At 39.4% G+C, this 22,367-nt stretch overlaps 1 protein-coding gene across 1 annotated transcript in view; it reads left to right on the top strand.

Moving 5' to 3' along the window:
• ELOVL2 (ELOVL fatty acid elongase 2) overlaps positions 1 to 21,022 on the top strand; it is a 51,750-nt gene extending 30,728 nt beyond the window's left edge. Inside the window, exons 3-8 of the mRNA XM_069853692.1 lie at positions 2,375 to 2,562; positions 14,630 to 14,707; positions 15,810 to 15,981; positions 17,871 to 17,995; positions 20,153 to 20,287; positions 20,842 to 21,022. Of these exons, the coding sequence (XP_069709793.1) occupies positions 2,375 to 2,562; positions 14,630 to 14,707; positions 15,810 to 15,981; positions 17,871 to 17,995; positions 20,153 to 20,287; positions 20,842 to 20,970 (827 nt within the window). The 3' untranslated portion in view covers positions 20,971 to 21,022. The remainder of the gene's footprint in view (positions 1 to 2,374; positions 2,563 to 14,629; positions 14,708 to 15,809; positions 15,982 to 17,870; positions 17,996 to 20,152; positions 20,288 to 20,841) is intronic.
• Positions 21,023 to 22,367: the final 1,345 nt, after the last annotated feature.

Genomic DNA, 22,367 nt, shown 5'->3' with positions numbered 1-22,367 from the left:
TTTTAAAATATACTCCCTTTCTTCGCCCTTCCTGCCACATAAAAACCTCTGTCGTCTTGTCATTCAGGGACAAGTGTAAACGGAAACAAATTAATCACGTTCTTTGGCTACCATTTATAAACCACTTTCTGCAAGTAACTGTCTTACCCTTCAAAGTACCAAGGTCAAAGCGGAAAATAATCAGTTAGGTTACATGTTTTAATAATTTCTTGAAACAGAAATAGTATCAGTCTTAAAAATACTCTACATGCTGACCTGAACAAACACAGGAGTTCTGCTTTAGTACGGATCAGCCCACACTCTTGTGACCACTCGCAGCCGAGCAAAAACTTTCTGAGGGCATACAGGGACAGCACTTCCTGCTGTTTAGTTTAGTTTGCATTCTCATCTCTTTCAATTACTTTTCCTCTTTGAGCAAACATGCTGTTTCGTTATCTATGGATCCCAGTTGGCCTTTGTGCACATAACCTTTATGTAATCAGTGTTACAGATGGGGAGACCCTTCCTTAGATAGTGCCCTTGCTGGCAGGACTGCTTTCTACATCTTAATTTAGGGTACCAATTAAATAAATTATAACCTTATGATCCTGAAACATACACTAGAACAACACTTACACACAGAACCTTTACCTGTCTTACGGCTCCTGTGTCCTGTTTAGAGCCCAAATGGGAAGAGAACCTGTTTGGCACCCACATGGGAGTAGAATCCCATCAAAAGTATCCATTCCAGAGCTTCACACATATCTTGCAGACTTTGAGAGGGCAGTTGGAAGTGTTTAACTCTCACATTAAGGTGATCTTAAACAGACATTGGGATCTGAAGACAGAAAATGCACAGCAGGACAAGGACACCCTAAAGGAGGGACAGGGCTTTGTCACCGACGGTTGTAGTGTCTTGACTGCTTAGATCCTACACCTCTCCTCTCCTAGAGTTTTCGAGGAGTCCAGAAGGGAGAGTCAAAACAAGGAGAACACTGGATTTGCATGGTAACTTAGTTCTGGTTGAAAATCTTTCCTGCCAAAGAGCTATCATGACATGCAGACCCCAAATCCAACAGCCACTGTGATGGAAGCAAGGTGGGAAGTGGAAGGAGGCTGTAATGATAAAGAAAGCTAATGTTCATAAGCAAATTACGCCACCTCACTTAAAATGTCACTTTAGGTATACCTCTATGCACATATTTCTGAGGAAAGAATGCTTGGAAAGAATTGCAATTGGCAATAGTTTATTAAATGCTCAGGCACATTTGGTTTGTGCATCATCCATTGCCCAGTACTTTTCAAATTCACATGGGAGAAAAATAGTAAAATGGTTTTTCATGCACTGTGAGTACCTTTTCTTCTTTTACAGTTAACATATTCTTGGTCTTTGTTAGAAATAAAATAAGTGATTTAAAATGGTTTCTAAGAGCAGAAAGAATTACTGTGAACTGCACAGTTGCTTCTCACTCACTTATTTCTTCACTAATTCCATAAATTTTGACAGATTTTGAGTAACTTTTTGGAAAAACTAGCCATGCTGTTGCTTGTTCTTTTCATAGATAAGCGTCTGATGATTGTTGTTGTGGAAAATTAATTCTAAATTTTGCTTTTTAAAATAAAAACATACTCATTTTACTCATCACATCCAGTTTCTCATAGGACAATGAAGCAGTGCCTCCAGATTGGCATATAGAATTAGGCTTTGCTCAAATACACTGAACTATCTGATTACTGTCAATGGGATTACTTGTGTGAATAAGGCAAGCAGGATTTGACCTTAATATTTCATTTCAGGGCCAGGCAAATAGGACAGAAACTGTGAGAAAGCAAGCCCTTGCCTTGCCAAACACCTTTGATAAACATCAAAGTAAACATCTGCCATTTGTTTTTCATACTTAATGTTTTTGACAAATCCTCCCGTTATATAAACGCTTTCTAACAAATGTTATATACCTTCCTACCTATATGGCAAATGCAGAATTAAAATGATATATGAACTGGCAACTTTACATGTATGCTTTGTATTTAATACTGTCTGCAAACAGCCCATTGAGCAGATTAAGATATGATTTAATTAAATATTAACTTTAAAATATTAGATTAAATTTTAAAAAGCATATAGGAAGGTTTTCTTCTTTTCAGTTTCTCTTTCCTGTTGAAATGAGAAGATTTAAATGATCTTAAATTATTAGAAAATTCCATGCATTTTTTAGCACACATTTTCCTAATTAGTATGCAATTTGGGGGAGATAAAAGCAATTAATAGCTCTTGCAAGCAAAGCAGATTCCCTCTCACCCCTTTAGCAGACATTTTTCACAATGTGGTCTGCTTCATTTTAGGAATTCTTTATAATAGCCTTCTTAATTGCCTTCAGTATGTATTTCTTTTCAGATGCCAGGGTCAGAGGATGGTTCCTTTTGGACTCTTACCTTCCCACATTTTTCCTTACTGGAGCATACCTACTCTCTATCTGGCTGGGCAACAAATTCATGAAGGACAGGCCTCCTTTCTCTCTCAGGGTTCACCTCATTGTATATAACCTTGGAATTATGCTGCTCTCCTTGTACATGCTTATAGAGGTAAGTGTTTTTCTGTGAAGTGTGGCTGAGAAAGGTGAGCAATATACAGGTTTTAGCAGAAGTATCTTAGCAAGAGAGAGTTTTGCTAGGAAATTTAACATCAACTGCAAAATAAATTTAAGATCAAAAAAAGTCCCTTAGAAACTGGGCAACAAGTTGTACATCACCTTCTCAGCTTAGATCTCAGCATGTTTTAACTATCCTTCCACCCAGTCCACACCTGGGGACAGTTGGCTGCTACCAGGACAGTGTTTACAAGCATGAATTTTTATCTCTAGCAGTCACTCAATTCAAACATGCCTACCCATGAATATGCCCATTGATTGGGTTTTATTCATGACTGTCTGTGGAGTGATTTTTCTGTGTACAAAACCCCATGCTTAAATGTGAGCAGATTTCTAGATGAGAGTAAGTACTGATTTATTCATGGTATTGGCAATTCAATGTTATATTTTTGCCCTTCTGACTATGAAGCTTTCCAAATACAGTCAGGCAATAAGAGATAAATGTGAAAAACCTGCCACTTCAGCCAAAAGCAAGTGCTGTGGGATCTGGAGGCTGAATAAGGCCACACAGATAATTTCCCAAGTACTTATCAGGAAGGAACATGCTCACAGAAATCAGGATCCATTCAGAATCAGAAGGGAGGTTTGAATGCATCTATTTCGTCACATCAGAGGACTCAAACAGTGCTCCTCAGCACACGTTTTCCCCTCTCCAGCAGAAAGCAGAAGCCAAAACTCACTATTTTGATATTATTTGGGCACTTCCCATTTTCATCCTTGTGACAATTGTGGTAATTCTAATATTAGATTGTTAACGTGTAGCCTTAAAATACAAACATTAAGAGACAAAAACCAGAAACCATTTTCTGACTTGGCTTAAGAAGTGACCTTGGGCATGAGAAGCCTGAAATATGCATTTGATTTCATGATGTGACCTGCAAGGATGTGAGCTGAAATTGTGCCTTGCCTGCACAGCCTCATAGTGTTTCTAGCTCACTGGTCCCCCTGCCACAAGAGCAGTTTCCATGAGAAAAACGAGGACAAACTGCTCTGTCAGCTAGGCAAGAAGCTTTGCAAAAGCCAAACAGGACCCCAAAGATTTCAAGTTAACTTGATTAACTGCCAGGTGACTTGCCTGGCCAAAATGCTGAACAGCAGTTTGGGTTTGTGCCTGTATGCAAAGGACCAATTGTACTACGTGGAGTTTCATCCTGGTCAAAGCTCCAGTTGGCTTCAGAGATTTTTGAGGGTGTCTGGGAGCGCAGGATCAGGCTCAGGGCAAAGAAGAAATCAGCACAATTGCTGGAAGGTTTGATGACTCTGTACTGATTGTCCTCCAGAATTTAAATGAACACTTTGATGTTTAAATCCCCATTTTGCTTCAAGGTACACAGATAACTGTCTTCAGTAGCAGGACTCAGCAAAAACAGTTAACAGAATAGAAACGCTGTTCCCTTCCCCTTGCAGACTGATTTGGCCTGCCACAAGTAAATGAAATAACAAAGAGAATTTTATCAGGTCTCACTTACATGAATGAAGCAAACCTGGTGTTTGCCACCTCCGCATCCTTGCAGGAATTGTGTTGAGTCAGGTCCCATCTGGCCACCTTGCTGCCCCATCCTTCCCGAAGCTAACTTTGCTGCAGACAACTGCCTAGTTGTGTTAGCCTTCAGGTTAGTCCCTTTAGACCTTCATTCTGTAGCTGAAGGCTGCTGATTTATGCCTCCCAGATTGCAGCTGGGCATGGCTGGCAGTGGCTCATAGCTCCGTGTTTTGTATTTTTCAGGAACCCAGAGGGCATCACAACTGATCTGCACTGCCATCTGGTTTACTGCAGATTTTATTCCCAGTTCTGGACTGGCAGCCAGGCTGGTTTTACACTGTACAAACCACTCTTCCATAATAGTGACCCAGTATTTTTTCATAGTCTACTTGTCTGTTTCCTGTCACAGGTTTCCCTGTGAAGAAGCAGAATGGAATCTGTAACAGTTATCTCATTCCTCCATCTTCCAACTGTACCTCAACACCTTTGTATCTGTAACAGAGATACAGCACAAAATAAATGGCTCTATAATAGAGATAAACCACTAAAACACAAACAAAACCAGCCACACCAGTTATTGGCATTGTTGTTCTTATATCTATTGGTTTTGTTTATGAGGTGCCACACACTTTTTCTTTTAATAGCTCCAGAATGGAGTGGATACTTCATATACATTCAAACTAAGAGACAAATCTCCAACTGCAGAGTATTCCATGTGATATCTTTAATAAGAAACATGGTAAACCAGCTGACGGTTATAACTGTGCTGTAATTCTTCACCTCCTTACCTTCCTCTCCTGACCTAGTTTAGCTGTATCTTGACTACAGTCCATTTGTACAACATAAAGACAAAGGTTAGAGCAAGAAGTCATAAAAAGAGGGATGTTTTTAAATCCCCAAGGGCAGATTCCTCTTTTGAGCCAGAACTTCATGCACTACACCATGGGCATGAAGGATCTTGGAGCCAATTTTAGTTCCATGAGTTTAAGGTGGAACAATCTCCAAAGTATTTGGAGGAACAGCTCCAACTTGAATATATGCCATGATCATAAGGTCAGATGCCCCTACTACCCCAAAGAACAAGTTGGGCAAGTTAAAGAAAAACAGCTCTACCCAGCTGCCTTCATCCTCATGCCTCAATATTTTTGTGTCAAGAGTTAGATGCCTTTGAAGGCCTCCCAGCAAGGCAGTCTATTAGACCTTGATTTAGACTCCTGAGTTAGGCAAATGGATTTTCTCAAAGTCGTCAAAGGCATAATATAATAGAGAAGAGGGGCACTCAGTTTCGGAGCAGGACTTTTTTTAAGTACTTAGATGCAAGACCTGTGCTTAATTAGGCAGGCTGTAGGTGCAATGCCAAGGGGCCAGAAGGTAATTTCCTCCACCCTGGCTGCTACAAAAGAAAGAAACCTGCATCAGAGGTTTGTTATTGGTTGCATACCCTTCTGTACCATTAAATGTTCACAGCCCCAGATAAAGTTTACTGATCCAATGATTTCTAGCAGCATTATCAAAAATCTGCATAAAAAACACCCAACCACCACCTTTTAATTTTATTAAAAAATCAAAACTGACAGTGATTTCCCTAAAGAAAAATATGCCTTTCCTCCACACAAATCTCTGCCTAAGAACCTAAAAGTACCAACTATGAGTAGAAAATCAGCTTACTGTGAAAAGCGGTCAGGTCTTTGCATGTTTTTAAATTGTTTCATGTGCAAATGGACTCACAAACCACCCTCTAGGGATGCAATCTGGGGCACTAGAGGCACAGATAAGGTTTTGAAGTTCACTCCAACGATAAGTTAAAATAGGAAACAAATGAGACCATTTCCATAAAACTGGAAACAAATGCTGACCTTTGAATTGTGAAATTACTGAAGTGAGGATATTCTCTCATTAATAGGAAAAGACATAATCCCTACCATGGTATTAGGCTGCTTTCCCCAGCAGAAAGTATCACCTCTGCCCTATTTTAATTAAATCTCATCTGTTCATCAAGCTCTCACTCAAGTCCTTTTGTTTACCAGGCACTGAGAAAACCAGGACACTGGCACCATCTGGGTCAGATTAAAAAGGAGATCCAGAGATATGTGTCATGAGCATACGGGTGGCGTGATGTCTCAAGCTGCCTGTATCCCCAGGTAACTTCACAGACTTATTACAAATCCATAGGATTTGTAAGCAAGCAATCACATCCAGGTGGGGAAGGAGGACTTGCATATGAGAACCTCTTAATTCAGAGCAAAAAGGAAAAGAGCAAACTGCACAAATATTGCAAGCCCAGTGCATTAACCTTTTAGTGAAGCCAGAAGAAAAGTCATTTACCTTACAGGATTAAAAAGAAAGGATTAAGTTACCTTCACTTTACCTGTTTCTAGAAGCTGAAGATTTGCCACACAGTGAGTCAAATTTTGAATTATTGCCATGATTTACAGATCCATAGGTGCCAAGATGATATGAGGATTCCCAGGAGTACCAGAATTGCCTTGTCTGTGTCCTCTGACAGCAGGGAAAGTTTAGAAGCATAATGATGGCAGTGATGACAATGATAGCAATGATAGATCAGGGTCCCCAGCCACTATTTTTAGTTCTATGCATTGCAGCCAGGTTTACATCTCACAAACTACTAGAAAGCCCAATGTACTACCTGGATTTGGGATAAGAGTGGGCAAAATGGAAGGAACAAACCAAAAATAGAAGGAGCACTTAAACTCTGTTTTATTCCATCATTGTAATGGCTTATATAAAAAAGATTTCCTTCCTAACTGTGCAAGCGTTATAAATATAGAGCATGAGCAGCAGAAGGTCTAAGTAAAGTTTTAACAGTGAAGGTGATGAGGAAAGGTAAAAAAAGACACAGATTCTAGCTGATTTGAACTGTCCTGGAATTTTACTATTGAAATGCAGCTTCAACATATTTATTTCTTTTATTGTTATTATAAGTGATTGTTTACCCCTTCATTAATTGTTCAGAAGTTAGCAAATATAAATTTAGCAGAGAAGTAAGGAATTATTCTAGATCCATAAGGATTGGTGCTTGAGGTAAAGGCTTCCTTTGAAGTAATTGTGACAGAAAGACTGTCTTAACCTTTGAAGACTAAGAACAAAAGATGGAAGTGAGAAATCAGAAGAGTTCAGGTGCTCTTTTCTATCCTTTGGAAGAAGGGAGAAGCGAGAAAAAAAAACCAGACAGGAAAAGGTCACTGAGAATGCAATCTAGAGTAATGAAATGTAAGGACAAAAGCAACCAGCTTTTTTGAGCAAGTGAGAACATTGCCTGAGTAGAGTTAAATTTGCAGGTGTTCTTCTGTCTTAATTAAATAATCTGTTTGTAGAGCTGAAGAGCTGACTTTTCTGTCCTTGCCCTGTAGTTATTGTAGCTGGACACACTGTCCTCACGTCTCAGTTTTCATCCTCTGTGTTCACCATGTCTTTCCTCATGACCTTTCTGAGCTCTGCTTTTAGGTAGAGCATTTAGCCTGTTGATCAAAAAGACAGTGCTCTGGGTCTCACATTCACATTCAAATAGAATTTAGTAGATCTCTATTGGAAATTAAGAGTAAAAATTCTTATGCAGGTTTTTTCACACGTGCAAAACTTCTGATACCATTATTGGTTACCAAAAAATAACATACAGGAGCTATTTGGAATAAGAGATATAATCAAAGATTCATGGAAAGGAAGCCTGAAAGGGATTTCTTTTAGCCTATTTCACTATCCCAGACAACAGCAACATACAAAGGAATTATCATTCATAGCTAAGTTCAAGTTATTTTGAAGTCATTAGTTCACTAATCCTTGTAGCTGTCTCCCATTTACTTAAGAGGTCTTAAATGTAAGTGGCTTTGAGTTTCTCAACAACATGGCTTTACATTTGAAAGAGGTTTTGTTGATGAAAAAAAAAATCAGACCTTTATCAAAACTTCATTTGGGAAGGGGCTCTTTTTTTTGTCACTGTGATACAAACTTTCTGACCTCAAAATAAGAAGAAAGCATTGGACTTCCTCTGCTCTGGAATAATCACTATCCTAATTAGGATGTGTCAGTAGTATCAGAGATACAACATGGAGTCCAGCTGTACATACTGTAGGGCAGGATAGCAAACCCCAGTTTGTGTATACAGAATTAGCCAACCCTTTGCATGGGGACACCACACATGCAATTATTGGAACACTAACTAGACCCATGGAGAGATGGAGAGCTTCAGCAAGGAGTAGTCCAAAAGAATGCTATTTACGCTTCTGTCCCCATGAAAAATCTCAACTGCATCATGAAAATGGACAACAAAATAATTTAATTGTGAAAAATCCTGTAGAGTATTTCCTTTTCAGCACCCGCCTCTTGTTTGGCACAACACTGCTATTAAGTTGTTACATTTGGGAAAATGGCAGGGCTGGGACTAGGCTCCTGGAATCTCCCAGTCCTGGGCCGCACAATCTAGCCCATGCTGCTTCCGTACAGGGCTGATAGTCTTGCCAGACTACAGCTTATTTGAATTTTCAAGACAAAAGTAGCAAACTAGAAACACAGGCTATTCTGCATCTCAGCTATCCATGTAAAATCTGGGATTATACTACAGTTCTTGGAGGCTTATCTGAAAATAAACAACCTATATAGATAGGTATTCTTCAAGAAATACTATTCACAGATGATTTTACAATTGAATATCCTAGCAAGAAAACCTGCCTGAAAGCTTGCTAGGTATTAAGATTGATGTAACAATAAATGAAGGATGATTAACAGTTCCTTCCTCCATTCATCTACTTATTATGTAAAAGTGCTATGGCCTCAGTAGCATTGCAGCATGCCTTCACCCCAGCCTCTTGGGAATAGAAAGACAATTCATGCATTGTATGCTTGTGGAACTGAGCCATGTTACAGTCAATGAACTGCTTTCACCGTTTAAAAACTGAAAAAGGAAAGTTAGTTGAGATGACAAATATCTGGCTTCTGGTTTCAGACACTAATAATCTTCTTAGGCATTTAATTCTAAGATTCACTTAAAATAAAAAAAAAAAATGCAATGAAAACAAAGTAATTCCTTTCTTCTTGAGACATTGTCCTGAGTGTTTGCTTAGCCTCCTTTTCCTTGGGATGTAACCAGGAAATAACTGGTTTTAGGACTGTTTCGTCCAAGTCTATAGATACAGGGAGGAGCTGCCATTCACAAGGACATAAAAAAATAATCTTCTCATACAGCCAAGGGAAAGAGGTGATTCGCAGCACTGCACGTTAAACACTTCTTTCCAATATACAGACAGATTAGTCTTCTTACTTAGTCTAGCAAGACTTCCATTGCTTGAGAACAGTTGGAGAGTCAGATGAAGTTGTTTTAATTGGTCTGAAGGTTGGAGTCCCAGAGAATACCCAGAAAGCATCGTACACATAATGATATCAAAAGGCTTCTTGCTCTTTTCCACAAGAAGGATGCTAGTTCTCGTCTTCCCACTCCAAACTTCAGCAAAGGATTTCAATTATTTAAACGCTATTTCTATTATTAGGCTTCCCTTTCTGAACTGTTTCCAGATAGATAGACAATATACTGGATAGATTATTTCAGTGGGAAGAGACCTACAGCGATTGCTTATTCCAAGTGCCTGACCACCCCAGAGCTGACCAAAAGTTCAAGCACGATATTAATGGCACCGTCCAAATGCCTTGTAAATGCTGACAGGTTTGGGGCATCAGTCACCTCTCTGGGAAGGCTGTTCCAGTGTTTGACCGCCCTCTTGGTAAATAAATGCTTCCCAATGTTCAGTCTAAACCTCTTGTGGCACAGGTTTGCACCATTCCTATCCATCCTATCACTAGATACCAAAGAAAAAGAGATCAGCACTTCCCTTTCCAGTTCCCCTCCTCAAGAAGCTGTAGAGAGCAATGAAGTCACCCCTCAGCCTTCTTTTCTCCAAACTAGACAAGCCCAAAGTCCTTAGCCACTCCTCACAGGACAATACTTCCAGGCCTATGATCAACTTTATAACCCTCCTCTGGACACATTTTAAGACCTTCATTTTCTATTTAAATTGTGAACTCCACTCAGTACTCACGTACCAATGCTAAATACACCAGGATAATCACCTCTTTTGACCAGGCAGTTGTGCTGCATTTTCTGCACCTAGGAAGTGGCTTGCCCTCTTGGCTTCCAGGGCACTACTGGCCCACATTGACCCTGCTGTCAACCAGCTTCCCAGGGTCCCTTTCTAGAACCACTCCTTCTCTGGTTTATGCTTGTGCCCAGCCTAACTCCATCCTAGATGCGGAATCCAGTTAAATTGATCCTATTGTTAAATTTCATCCTATCAATCATAGTCCAATACTACAACCTACCTAGATTACTCTGCAAGGCCTCCTGTGCCTCAAAAGAGTCAACAGCACCTCCCAAGTCTGGTATCATAAAACTTGTTAAACGTGCTTTCAACTCCTGCATCTAGACCATTGATAAATATGTTGAACAGAACTGGCCCTAGAATTGAACCCTAAGGAACGTCCTGCTTGTGACTACTTGCTGGTGCCTCACCTTCTTTCTTTCTCCCTCCCTCAGACAAGGGGTAACGCCTCGTTTCTTCCAGGCATTTTCCCTCTGACAAAGCCCAACACACACAGAGCATTTTCTGCAACTCAAAGAGCACAGAGAAGCTGCAGTGAGTAGAATAGCAATATCTCTTCAGAAAATCATGTTACTTTCCTTTGTAGCCTACCTGTAGAAGATGCATGAACAGGCTACAGCTGTGAGATTTTTGAGGCTGAAAGCTTGAAGTGAGCAAGACGCAGGCTCCTGGCTGGGGGCTCTTGGTGCTTAGTCCACTACTCAGCAAGGTGAGATGCTTTGCCACCAGTTTCCCCATCTGAATTAAAAAAAAAAAAATGCATGAGTTCAACTGCTGTGGCAAAGGAACTGCTGTGAATCCTCATGCTGTTTATACTTGAGTAGATGAGTAAAGGTCATTTATTGGTACAAAAACTGGAATCTATTAAGAACAAAATTGGGGCAGCAGTAAAATATGAAAACTCTACTAATTAATAGAATGTTGATACTTAGCATAAATTTTTCAAAAGGCAGCACTTTCCTCTTCATGTGATCTGCTTTTCCAAATAGCGACAAATAATGCATATTATTTTCAGGATAAGCTGTCAAGAATGCAAAACATTTAAAGAATTTTTTTCTAGAGAGACAGCTTATATTTTGAAAGAGAGAAGATTTCTCACCTCTAAAATATCCTGTACTTGCAACACCTCTGTGTGATTAACCATCAGCTCTTCAGTCATGAGGGTCTTGTGTCAAGGTAGCAGCTTCTATTCCAATTATACAGCTGGCTCATTTGGTAGCATTATGTAAGCTGGATATCTTCCACATCATTAATAGCCAACATGACAGTCATAGCCTTGGATCACCAGGATCCCAAAAAAGTGCTCTCTGTCTCCCAAATTTCTCCACCATTATTTTATTAGGAAGTTGGCCAGAAATCTTGAGAATTAGCTTTCAAAGTACAGCAGTCAAAACTCAAAGTGGATTCTCTTGCATTCCCTAAATGAGACCCAGTGGTATTTAAGGCACCTACAACAGAAAATAGAAACATTGAGCAACAGAAAAGCTGAGATGAAAGAGCAAGGTTAAGACAGTCAAATCAGATTTTCACTCTAAGCTACTGGCTCTTGAAACACAGACACAAATCAGAGGGAACTCTTCCGCCAAGTAAAATGATCAAGGAATAGGCACACAGTATAATGTGCAAAATCTGGCTTTATATAAAATCAGGGAAGAAAGAACAAAAGAAATTAAAGAAAATCCTGCAGACAGAGTGGTATTCTTACCCTAAAGCGTGCTCTCCATTTGCATGCTAGCCAATTGTAATGAGCTGCGTATTTCTCAAATGGCAAGTTAAAAGTTTGTGATATTGAGAAGGAATATTTATTTATTTTATTTCTGAGACTTTAAGGGTTTTCTCATCACATTTTCTAACACGAGAACTTGAAAAAATCTTGAGATACAGCTAAGCAGGCCAGTTCAACACCAGCAGGAAAACATCCTAGCTTTTAACACAGAAGAAAACAACACACAAAAAAGATTTTTGAAAACCAGTCTATTGTAATCATATACAAATCAGAACATTTTAAAAACAGCCTAATAAAGATTTCAAATGGGAAATTTTTCTAGCAAATTTCCATGAACTAACATTTCACCTGCTGTTGCAGAAAGTTTCATGCGGTTAACTAACTTCAGCAAAGCAAAAAAAATGAGTTAATTGCTAAAGGAAGAGAAAAAAAGGTTAAAAGAGTAAAGCCATTTTGTAACTGAAATCTAGAAAAATCAGACTCCCAAGATACAGTAAAATAGAAATGAACAAATTTGACTTGTTCAAGCATATGAAAGGTACAAATTTACAGATATAAAATGCAATAGAATTAATCAGTTGAAATTGTCTTAATCTTGGAAAAATGTTAAAAATTACAGACGTCTCGGTAAAATTGTTTAAGAGCTTTAGATGAAAAGTGTTATACGCATATCATATTATAGTGCTGTTACAAAACATCGTGTACAGTATGAATACAACAAAACACAAATGTTACCTCTTACCTCAACAAAGCAACAGAGTGCATTTGCAATGACAATTCATAGTTCCTTGATAAAATCAGGAGAGAAGGTCTTCCCTAGTCTACGGCATTGCCTTGCAGAAGAATAGAAAAGCATCTGCATCTTCTCCTTCTTTTGTTTTTAGGGTTTTGAGGATCATAATTACAACTCCCTGCAATCACAATGGCTAGAACTGGTCCCCCTATCACCATTTCCCACCTAGAAAGCCAACGAGGACTTCATTATAGTTAACTAGGAAAAATAAAATAGCAAGAGGCAAGATCATTTATTTCCTGCCCATATTAGTAGAACTAACAGGACAGTTTTCTGGCAGAGCTGCTCATGATCATTTTTTGAAGCCTTACCAAAGCTGCCAGATGTCACCACAGATGCCTGCTGGTATCCAGGATGCTGCCTCCAGTTGAGCTCTTTATATTCCAGCACTGCTTAGCCATACTGCTCCCAGCCAAGAACAAGATGACAATTCCATTTTCTTCAGCATTTCTCAAGTAACAAGACAGAGTTGAGAGCAAATCTTTAACAACAGCCCATCAATTAAGCTGTACTTGCCTATTCCAAAAGTCTCAGTTTGCGGATCACTCAGTCACCTCTCATTTGGAGAGAAACTGCAAGGCAGGAGAGCACGCAAAGAAGGCACCCAGAAAAGCTATATCAACTGTACTGGAATTACAGGGACAATAATGAATTGTAATTCAGAAAAAAATAATAGAAGACCTTGGCTCTCCAGGTTTGATTGCTTTTTAATGTAAATTTATAATGAGCATTCTGAGCTATTTACTAATTCTCCAGATAATTTATCAATAACAATTTTTTAAGTATATTTAGTCTTGGAATTAATTAAGTTTGATCACTGAGAATATCTCTGCTTTGCTTTTGTTTAGGCTGTTACACATTCAAAACAGGAGACTACTATTCAGTCTGAAGTAGAGGGAAAAGTCTGTACAGACACTGACAAACACCTATGCCGTAAATGCAGTGCCAGAGTTGAAAGCAGCCCACTTCTCACAGGACCTTGCAATTCTGCTTCCAATGTAACACTGATGTATTTCTTCCACCATCACTCACTGCAATATCTGTAAAGAAGGAGACAGACTTCAGAATATTAATTGCCCAGTGTGGCCTCCAAAATCATTTTAAACACATTAAAGAATAAGCAAGACTTTTTATTAAATCAATGGACTTTACACAGCATTTCTACAGAACAGATTATGCTTCCTGTTCCAAAAGGGCTGCTGAATGCTTTAGGAGATCATTGCTATAAAAATGTTCCACACTGAAAGCCTCCATATGTCTCCATCACAATGTGGTAGCCTGACATTTCATTGCTTTGTCTGCTTCCCAGACACTAAATGCACTAAATCTAAGAAATTGCTGTGGTCAGTTCATGTCTCCATTCAACCCTATGCCTACTCTCTTCTACTGCCTCAAGCATTTCACAGTGTAGGTTAAAGAGACACGTGCATGGCATTAGGGAATATTTCTCCCATTGCCCTACTTTGGATTTGCCCTCTGCTTGCTTGCTTGGCATCAGGAAATTTTTCTCAAGGACAGTTTTGCACATGGAGCTATTTTAAGCTCTGTTTGTACTTCTTCAGAACAGAGATACAATATTCAGGTGTGAGCTTCGGAGTGAGGATCACTGCACTAAGTAATGAGAGATTGTAATAGATGCCTTGAAGTCTCTAAAGCTAGAGAAATTTAAAAGGTATACCATTTCGGTGTATGTCTCCAACACAACCTGATGCCTTTTGCATTTCAAAATAGAAGGTATTAGCAAGTTGTCTGGCTTAGGGGCATCAGTTCATGGAAGGAGTAGGAGCCTACCATACTTCCATATTGCTTTTTTCAATAAACACAGAACAAATGTAGGAGTAAAAGCAAGCCGTTGTCTGTTCATGAACATAATCACTGTATTTTCTGTTCCAGCTCATCCTTGCCACATGTGAAGGAGGCTACAACTTGCAGTGCCAGAACCTCCACAGTGCAGGGGAGGCAGATGTCCGGGTGAGTGACAGCAGCAACTGAGCCCCCGTATCCACAGTAGTCCTTCCTTCCATGCCCTCACTGCAGTGCTTTGGTGTTTACAGCAGTTATAAGGATGTTACTGATGACATATTTAACAGGAGGGTTAATCTAAGTTGTGTAACAGCTGGTTAGCAAACAAGGAGTTCTATCCTTCTGTTTCAATACAGATGGATCCTGGCCATAGAAAGCATGACAGGGAGTATTTTGAAAAGTCATATTTCAAGATCTGTGATCAAAGCAATATTGCTGAACTATTAAAGCAGAGAATCTGTCTCATTTAAGAAGTTGGGAGAAAAATCAATTATCCAAATCCTAACAGTTCTTGGGCTTTAGCTGGAAACTGATTTAAGCTTTACTCTAAACTTTGGAAAACTGTGGAGATATTGTGCCAGGTTGGCTTGTCTCTAGTTTTAACCCTTATTTCTGCATTACAGCTATACCCCACACTGTCATTCCCCACATCAGCCTTGCTTGCCAGATTGGTTAACTTACATCATATTCCACGACCCTCAAAAACTGTCTGTGTTTTCACAAGGAAAAAGTCAGTTAAATGCCTTTTCCTATTAACAAAGTATTTTCCCCCTTTCAGCTTAAACTAACAGTCTTTAACTCTCCTAGGGCGTATCCTGAGTTCTCATAAAATGTCTAAGCTCTAGAGGAGGGTGTATCCCATTGTGTTGAGCATGAAATTTGGATTATTTAAAAGAATCTGCCAACAAAATCTATTCAGTGCCAAGAACATATAAATAGTAGCACTCTTAAAAAAAAAACACAGCCCCCCCCCCAAACTATCTTTGAAGGAAAAAAATAGAACAATTAGAAGAGCCTTCTTCAAAGTTTACATTTCTTAAAATATTTTTAGATAATTATGTATTTATACAATCACATTAAAAATGATGCATTTTTTCTAAACTGCTCCATTCAAAATGGGAAAAATATGAAGTCAGACCTTTTGCTCCCCCTTCAATAGGACATTAATGCCTCTTGGGAAGCTGCATGGCTAGCTGATGAAGTACAGCAATATTCAAGCCATTTTATGGACAGATATTGATCTCCTGCTCCTTTGTTCTTGCTTGTACAGGTAGCCAAGGTGCTGTGGTGGTATTATTTTTCCAAAGTAATTGAATTCATGGACACTATCTTCTTTGTACTCAGAAAGAAAAGCAGCCAGATCACCTTCCTTCATGTGTATCACCATGCCACTATGTTTAACATTTGGTGGTGTGTTCTGAACTGGATACCTTGTGGGCAAAGTAAGTCTCTGTTCGCTTCATCACCTGGGGTATGTCACCTGCCACTGGAGGGGAGTCACATCACCATGCAAAGCAAGTGTGACACTGCTGCTATACGATAGCTAAGGTTCAGAACCCTTTCACTGCTGAACACCTGCAGACCATAGTAAAATTAAAAGCATGGATAAAATTCAGGCCAAAAATATCCAAGTCTTAGGCCCTAGATTTCTCACTTAGATGCCACAATCTTTCATATATACTTCTTTTTAAACCACTTTGAGGCAGGATAATGCTACTGAGTAGTACACAAGAATGACTACATACAGGGCCTATTCCAAAAGCAAATAAATTAACTAGGCAGAGTTTTTACAGGTGACTCCTGTATGCATCAATATTACATCCTGCTAAGCAGGATACTTTGCTTACGTAATTGCTAATTAAAGTACCAGTTTGAGTTTGTTTTGTTTTAAGTACGAATACGTCCCATTCAAGTCATAGAACTACTTGACTGTCAGAACAGATTGATATAGTTTTACATTTCATATTGAAATAGCATAAATAGCATCATTTTTTGCTTTATTATATTTTGGGTTCAATGTATTTCACAGCAGTAATTGCTAAATGACTTGGCTCCTAGGAGGATATTGTAATTATTATCATCTCTCCTGTGGGGGTGAAGATATACAGTGCCACAGGCTGGTCACTTGGCATTTGTATGCTAAGTCTAAACAGCAGAGAACTTCAGGTGTCTCACAACATGCATACTTTAACTGGGCTTCATACAACCAGAAGCTTCCTATGGAATTGTTTTCAGAATTGAGAAAACAATCATTTTTCTTACTGTGAGCTATTAAAAGGGAGTCATCTCAGTCCACTAACATTTTGTAAAGCAACTTGTTGTAGGCGTTTTTTAGAACAAAAAGCAGAATTCACATTTGTTGGCACTTATGATAAGTTGTGGAAAGGACAGCACAGAAGCAAAAAGGACAGAACAAAATCAAAGTAAATCACTATAACAGGTAGAAGCAGAGATTGAGGATTTCATAGCAATTATAAGCTATTTCTACAGAGGTATAAACAAATTAGCAGAGAGTTGCACTTTCTATTGTGTCTGAACATAATCCCCACGATTTTGCACTGTCTCTGCACTATTTTAATGAACAAAGTGGAAAAAACTGTAGCTAAGTAATTAATCACTACTTATTAAGTAATTAATCAGTGGAAAAATCAAAACAATTGGTGAGATCATCTTGTAGTTATCAAGCTCTGCCATCAAACACACAAACATGCAGTGGAGATGTAGCAGTGCTGCTACATCTTCTGTAAGGTACAGACAGGAATTCATTTGCTCTAGAATTACTATTTACTAAATTTAGCTAATTAGACTGGCAAAGTATTGTCTGGGGTGAAATTCTGGAAACACACATCCAGCAGAAGAGCCACGGAAAAAGATTGAGAACCGTGCTCAAACACAGACACATGAGATTATTTTAATTCAGAGAAAAGCCCTTATTACTGCATTAGGGAGCAGCAGAGTGGGTGACTCCCAGGGCCCAAAGCTGTGGTACCAGCCGCACAGTCACCTACAGCAGCATCTAAAGCTTAGCAGCAGTAATGGAGAAACTCATGCAAGTAACTCACGCAACAGCCTGTAAACTACAGGATAGAAAAGTAAAGGGGAGAAAATGAAACATACGGCATGAAAATACAACATTCAGCATGAGAAAAACCCTATAGGAAGTGTCATCCCATTTGTCAATTTCCCCTAGGACAGCATCTCTTCACATCAGGAGTGTCTTTAATAAAGGATGAGCACAAACTTACCATATGCAAGAGACAAAACTAAAAATATCTTCCCTCCATTTTTAGCAGTTGGTGTATATAACATCCCCTTCGCTCAATTTTCACAGGTTTCTTTGGACCCACTTTGAACAGCTTTATCCATGTACTCATGTATTCTTATTATGGACTGTCAGTCATCCCTTCTATGCGCAAGTATCTGTGGTGGAAGAAATACCTCACTCAGGCGCAATTAGTACGTATCTAATTTAATCTATTTTTTAATGACCAGAAATCCTTGAAAATGCCAGAGAGGACAAAATTAATTACAGTTAAATATGCTTATTCACACAATTGAGCCAGTTAGGGCTCAAATATAACAAAGCTGTCATGCAGAATAAGTCACTAGTACAGTTTGGTATAACTTAGTAAAGGAAGTGATGCCTAGAAACATTTTCTACAATACAGTAGAAACTCTAGACTACAGTAATCCTCACTATCTTTTATCTCTTGCATAGCAAATGGACATTGCTTAATCATGGCAGATGGACTGATTAAAAAGTTCTAAAAGCTGACAAAGCCATCTCCAGGATGGACCCAGCACGGTCAAATCTGGGCCCATCAGCAAATCAAGGAGCGCCTCTGTGATATCATATTTACTAAAGGGTGAAAAAATGCTGCACAGCAGCTGTGAAAGAGGAGCAACAAAGTGTAAAAGAAACAACCTCAGACCTCTGACAAGGTCATAGCAAAGGGAGGGAAAGAGAGGCAGAGATACCCTGGCAGCCACTGGAGAAGACAGTGGTCAAAGAGGTTGTCCCCCTGTAGCCCATGGAGGCCCCCTCCACTGCAGCAAGTGGACACACACTGAAGGAAGCTACCGTGCATGGAGGAACCCACACAAAATCAGGCTCCTGGCAGGATCTGCAGACTGTGGAGAAGAGCCCACATAGGAACAGACTTTTTGGCAGGACCTGTGGACTTGGGGAGCCCGTACTGGAGCAGCCCATTCCTGAAAGACTGTGCCCCATGGAAAAGGCCCTCACTGGCACAGTTCCTTAGAAGCTGCAGCCCATGGGAATGACCCACATGGGAGCAGTTCACACAGGACTGTTCCCCCATGGGAAGGGCTTCCTGCTGGAGCTGCAGAGGAGCGTGAGGAGAAAGGAGTGACAGGGACAAAGCAGCATGGACTGACTGCAATCCCCATTCCTCATCCCCCTGTACCACTTTGGGGGAAGGAGGTGGAAGAGTCAAAAATTAAGTTGAGCCTATGGAGAAACAGGAGCTTAGAGGAAGGCTGATTTAGTTTCTTTTTTTTTTTTCCCTCACTATCCTTCTCTGTTATTAATTGGCAATAAACTGAATTAATGTTCCTGAAGTTTATTCTGTTTTGCCCATGATAGTAATTGGTAAGTTTTGCCAATTACCCTCCCCACCCTTGTCTCAACCCATGAGTTTATTCATCTTATTTTCTCCCTTAGTCTACTGAGGAGAGGAATTAAGAAACCAGCTGGGTGGGCACCTGGCAGCCAACCAAATTTAACCCACCACACCATAGTAAAACTACAAAATGCAAAATTATATAAACAAACTCTTATCTTAGGCATGACAAAAGCTGTCTGACCTCAAAGATTTTGGTCAACAAGATAAGGCTTGATGTGAAATAGTTCCTTTAACATTTTTTTATCTTAGGGCCTGTTCATATTATTTGGGAGTTCAGGTGTTTGCAATGAGCTTAAAAAAAATGCCTGTAAGAAATGCATTTAGTAAATATGGTTAGTAAATACATTCTTTGAGCTGAGACCATCCCTGCAGCTGAAACTCACTGCCCTGTTTGAAATGCTCCCCCACAAGCTGGAATGAGGGCACACTCAGCTGACAGGGCAGAATCAGATGGACCAGTTCATAGTCCTAAATACAGTCAGCCTTCTACAATTCTTTCTTCAGGTCACTTTTGCTTTATTTGTCCCCATCTTAAGTCTGTTAACGCAAACGTTAGCATACTTAACTTCTCCTTGGACCTGGGATTTCTGTATGCAGTTCAGACTTCTAAAGCTATTGCCTGGAGTCTTCAGTTTTCTCAAGTTTCTGACCAGTAGCAGAGAAAACATTGTACCTAGCTTGACACAGTCTAGAAGATAGAACAATCCCTGTTAAAACAAAAATATTTTATTTTGCCAACTAGTCCTACAAACTTGTCTTCTTAGAGATCTCTGACCCCCTTAGGTTATATATAGTTTGATGAGTGTCATTTTCACTTAATCCCCAATACATTCACGGGTTCTGAAAGTGATACTTTTCAAGAACACTCAAGTTTTCAGAGAGCAGGACTAAGTGACATTGTTACATCTGATTTAGCAACCACTGACCCTTTCTCAGTAGATATTCACACATGGTCTTTCCTCCACAGATCCAGTTTCTGCTCACTATTGTGCACACACTCAGTGCAGCTGTGAAGCCATGTGGATTCCCATTTGGCTGTCTCATGTTTCAGTCCTCCTACATGGCCACGCTGGTCATTCTCTTTATAAACTTCTACATTAAGGTAAGCAGCCTTCCAAGAGCTTTCTGGCAAGGCAGAGGGAAGAACCTTTTGGATAGCAATCTTAATTAACTCACGTAGAATAAGCATCAGTATTTAAAATATGTTTGTATTAAAATATATGTGTCAGTTAAGAATTATGGATACAAGAGATAGTTACCTAATAAAAGTGACCTCCCCATTGCATCTCAGCTCTTCTTCACTTGTATAGCAATTCAGGTATCGCATTCAGCACTTAAAAGATCTGAATTTGCTATATTGACAACTTTGAGTCTTCCTCCCTCCTTGGAAAAAAAAAGAAATGCGTCTACACGCATTGAGCGTTTAGTGAAAAGGGCTTAAAATCTCTTTTGATATCAGGAACAAGTACAGTTATACTAGTAAGGTAATATCAGCCACAGCAGTGAAAATAATATGGTTCCTTTAATGGAGTCTGAAGCAAATATATACATCTGCATCAATGAACACCAGACAGCTCCATTTTGCAGTAAACCATAAGTGGTATTTTGGGGACACTAAATAAATCCATGCATTTACTTTGGATTTTGCTTTTATAGACATACCGGAAAGCACCTTTGAGAACAACTGTTAAGGAACCCCATGTCTCAACAGAAATAAAGAACGGTTTCCGTAAGGACTGCTTTGCTGCTGCCAATGGATTCCTGAACAATAAGAAAGCACAATAAGTATAGTATTTCCTACAATTTTTTTTAAAAAAAAAAAAGAAAAAGAAGAAAAAAAAGGACTGAATGACAAAATGACAAGCTTTAGCTTACAACCTATTTGATTACATTTATCATTTCTTTGTACCAGACATTTATTAATGTACTGCTATTTAGATTTTAACAAAATGAGTAGAATTACTTGTCCTGTCAAAGATCACCACCAGAACAAAGGCAGCCAAGATCTTCCTCATATGAAACAGAAAACCTTTGTGATCTGTACTGCTGACAAAAACGCCTTATAAATCACTTGATGGATAAATCCATTAATGCCTTTAAAAGGTTAGGACTCTGTTCAGACTAACATTCTGAGCATTTTCTGTGCACGCAAGAGGTCTTGAGACAAGGCTTTGCAGTGCGCTCAATGCATTCAGCTAAATTGTGGCCAAGATCAGAAGACACATGAGGGCTGGGGGAGGGAGGTAGAAGTCCATCACCACATGTCTCTACTTCTTCCCAGCTGCTCCCTAAAGCACACTCCCTCCTGCGGACACTAGCAAGGTGCAACCATCTCCTTGGTCCTGTGGGAGCCCTGGGGAAAGAGATAACAGAGGGCAGAGACCAGATGCACCATTCCACTGTTTGCAGACAGACATGCATCATGCTCACTTGCTTTACGGATGTAGAGCTGGACTCAAATGCCATGAATCTGTCAGAAATTTGCTATTTCAGGAGGCTAGACTGGTAGCACCTGGAATTGCCTGGTATATTTAGAATACACAATACTACAAAATTATATGGGATTCAGAGCTCTAGTCAAGGCAAAACAAGTCACTTTGAATGTGCTAAATTAATAGAAGTTCAGAGTAAATGGATTTTGAAAGAAATGGGAGCCCAGCAACTTAATGAAGATAAATCCTTTAAATGTAAATGTGCACAAGGTTGATCCTATACAACCAGTGCTTTTTTGAAGCAAACTGACATGCTACATATTAATAGACTAGAAGATGCAGAAGATCTTAAAATTTAGCAATGAGCAAAACATATTATACAGGAATTTCTGTGCTAGGTAGGCCTTATTCAGCCTGCTCTACAACTGGAGAAACAGATGGGACCGAGGCATGATCTTCTGTCAGGAAAGCAAGCAGGTATTTGCTGTCTGCAGCAGTAACAGCATGTCTCTCACAATAGCCAGTCACCATCTTCTCTGCTTCAGTTAGCTGCATTTTCCTCCCACTTAAAATAGTTAGGAATGAAGAATATTCAGGGTTAGCTTTGGGGATCTACCCTCATCCTTTTCTTATTTATCCTAGTTCAAAATCTCTACTAAAAGTGAACATGACCTTTCTCCTCTTTCTTTTTCACATTAAAGTAGTTCTGTTCTCTTCCAACCTGGTGTGCATAAACTCTCACAACAAAAA

This window comes from Phaenicophaeus curvirostris, chromosome 3 (assembly GCF_032191515.1).
Source record: "Phaenicophaeus curvirostris isolate KB17595 chromosome 3, BPBGC_Pcur_1.0, whole genome shotgun sequence".
Taxonomy (NCBI): Eukaryota; Metazoa; Chordata; class Aves; order Cuculiformes; family Cuculidae; genus Phaenicophaeus; species Phaenicophaeus curvirostris.
The sequence above is the reverse complement of the archived record's forward strand: the minus strand, read 5'-3'. Positions and strand labels throughout refer to the sequence as shown.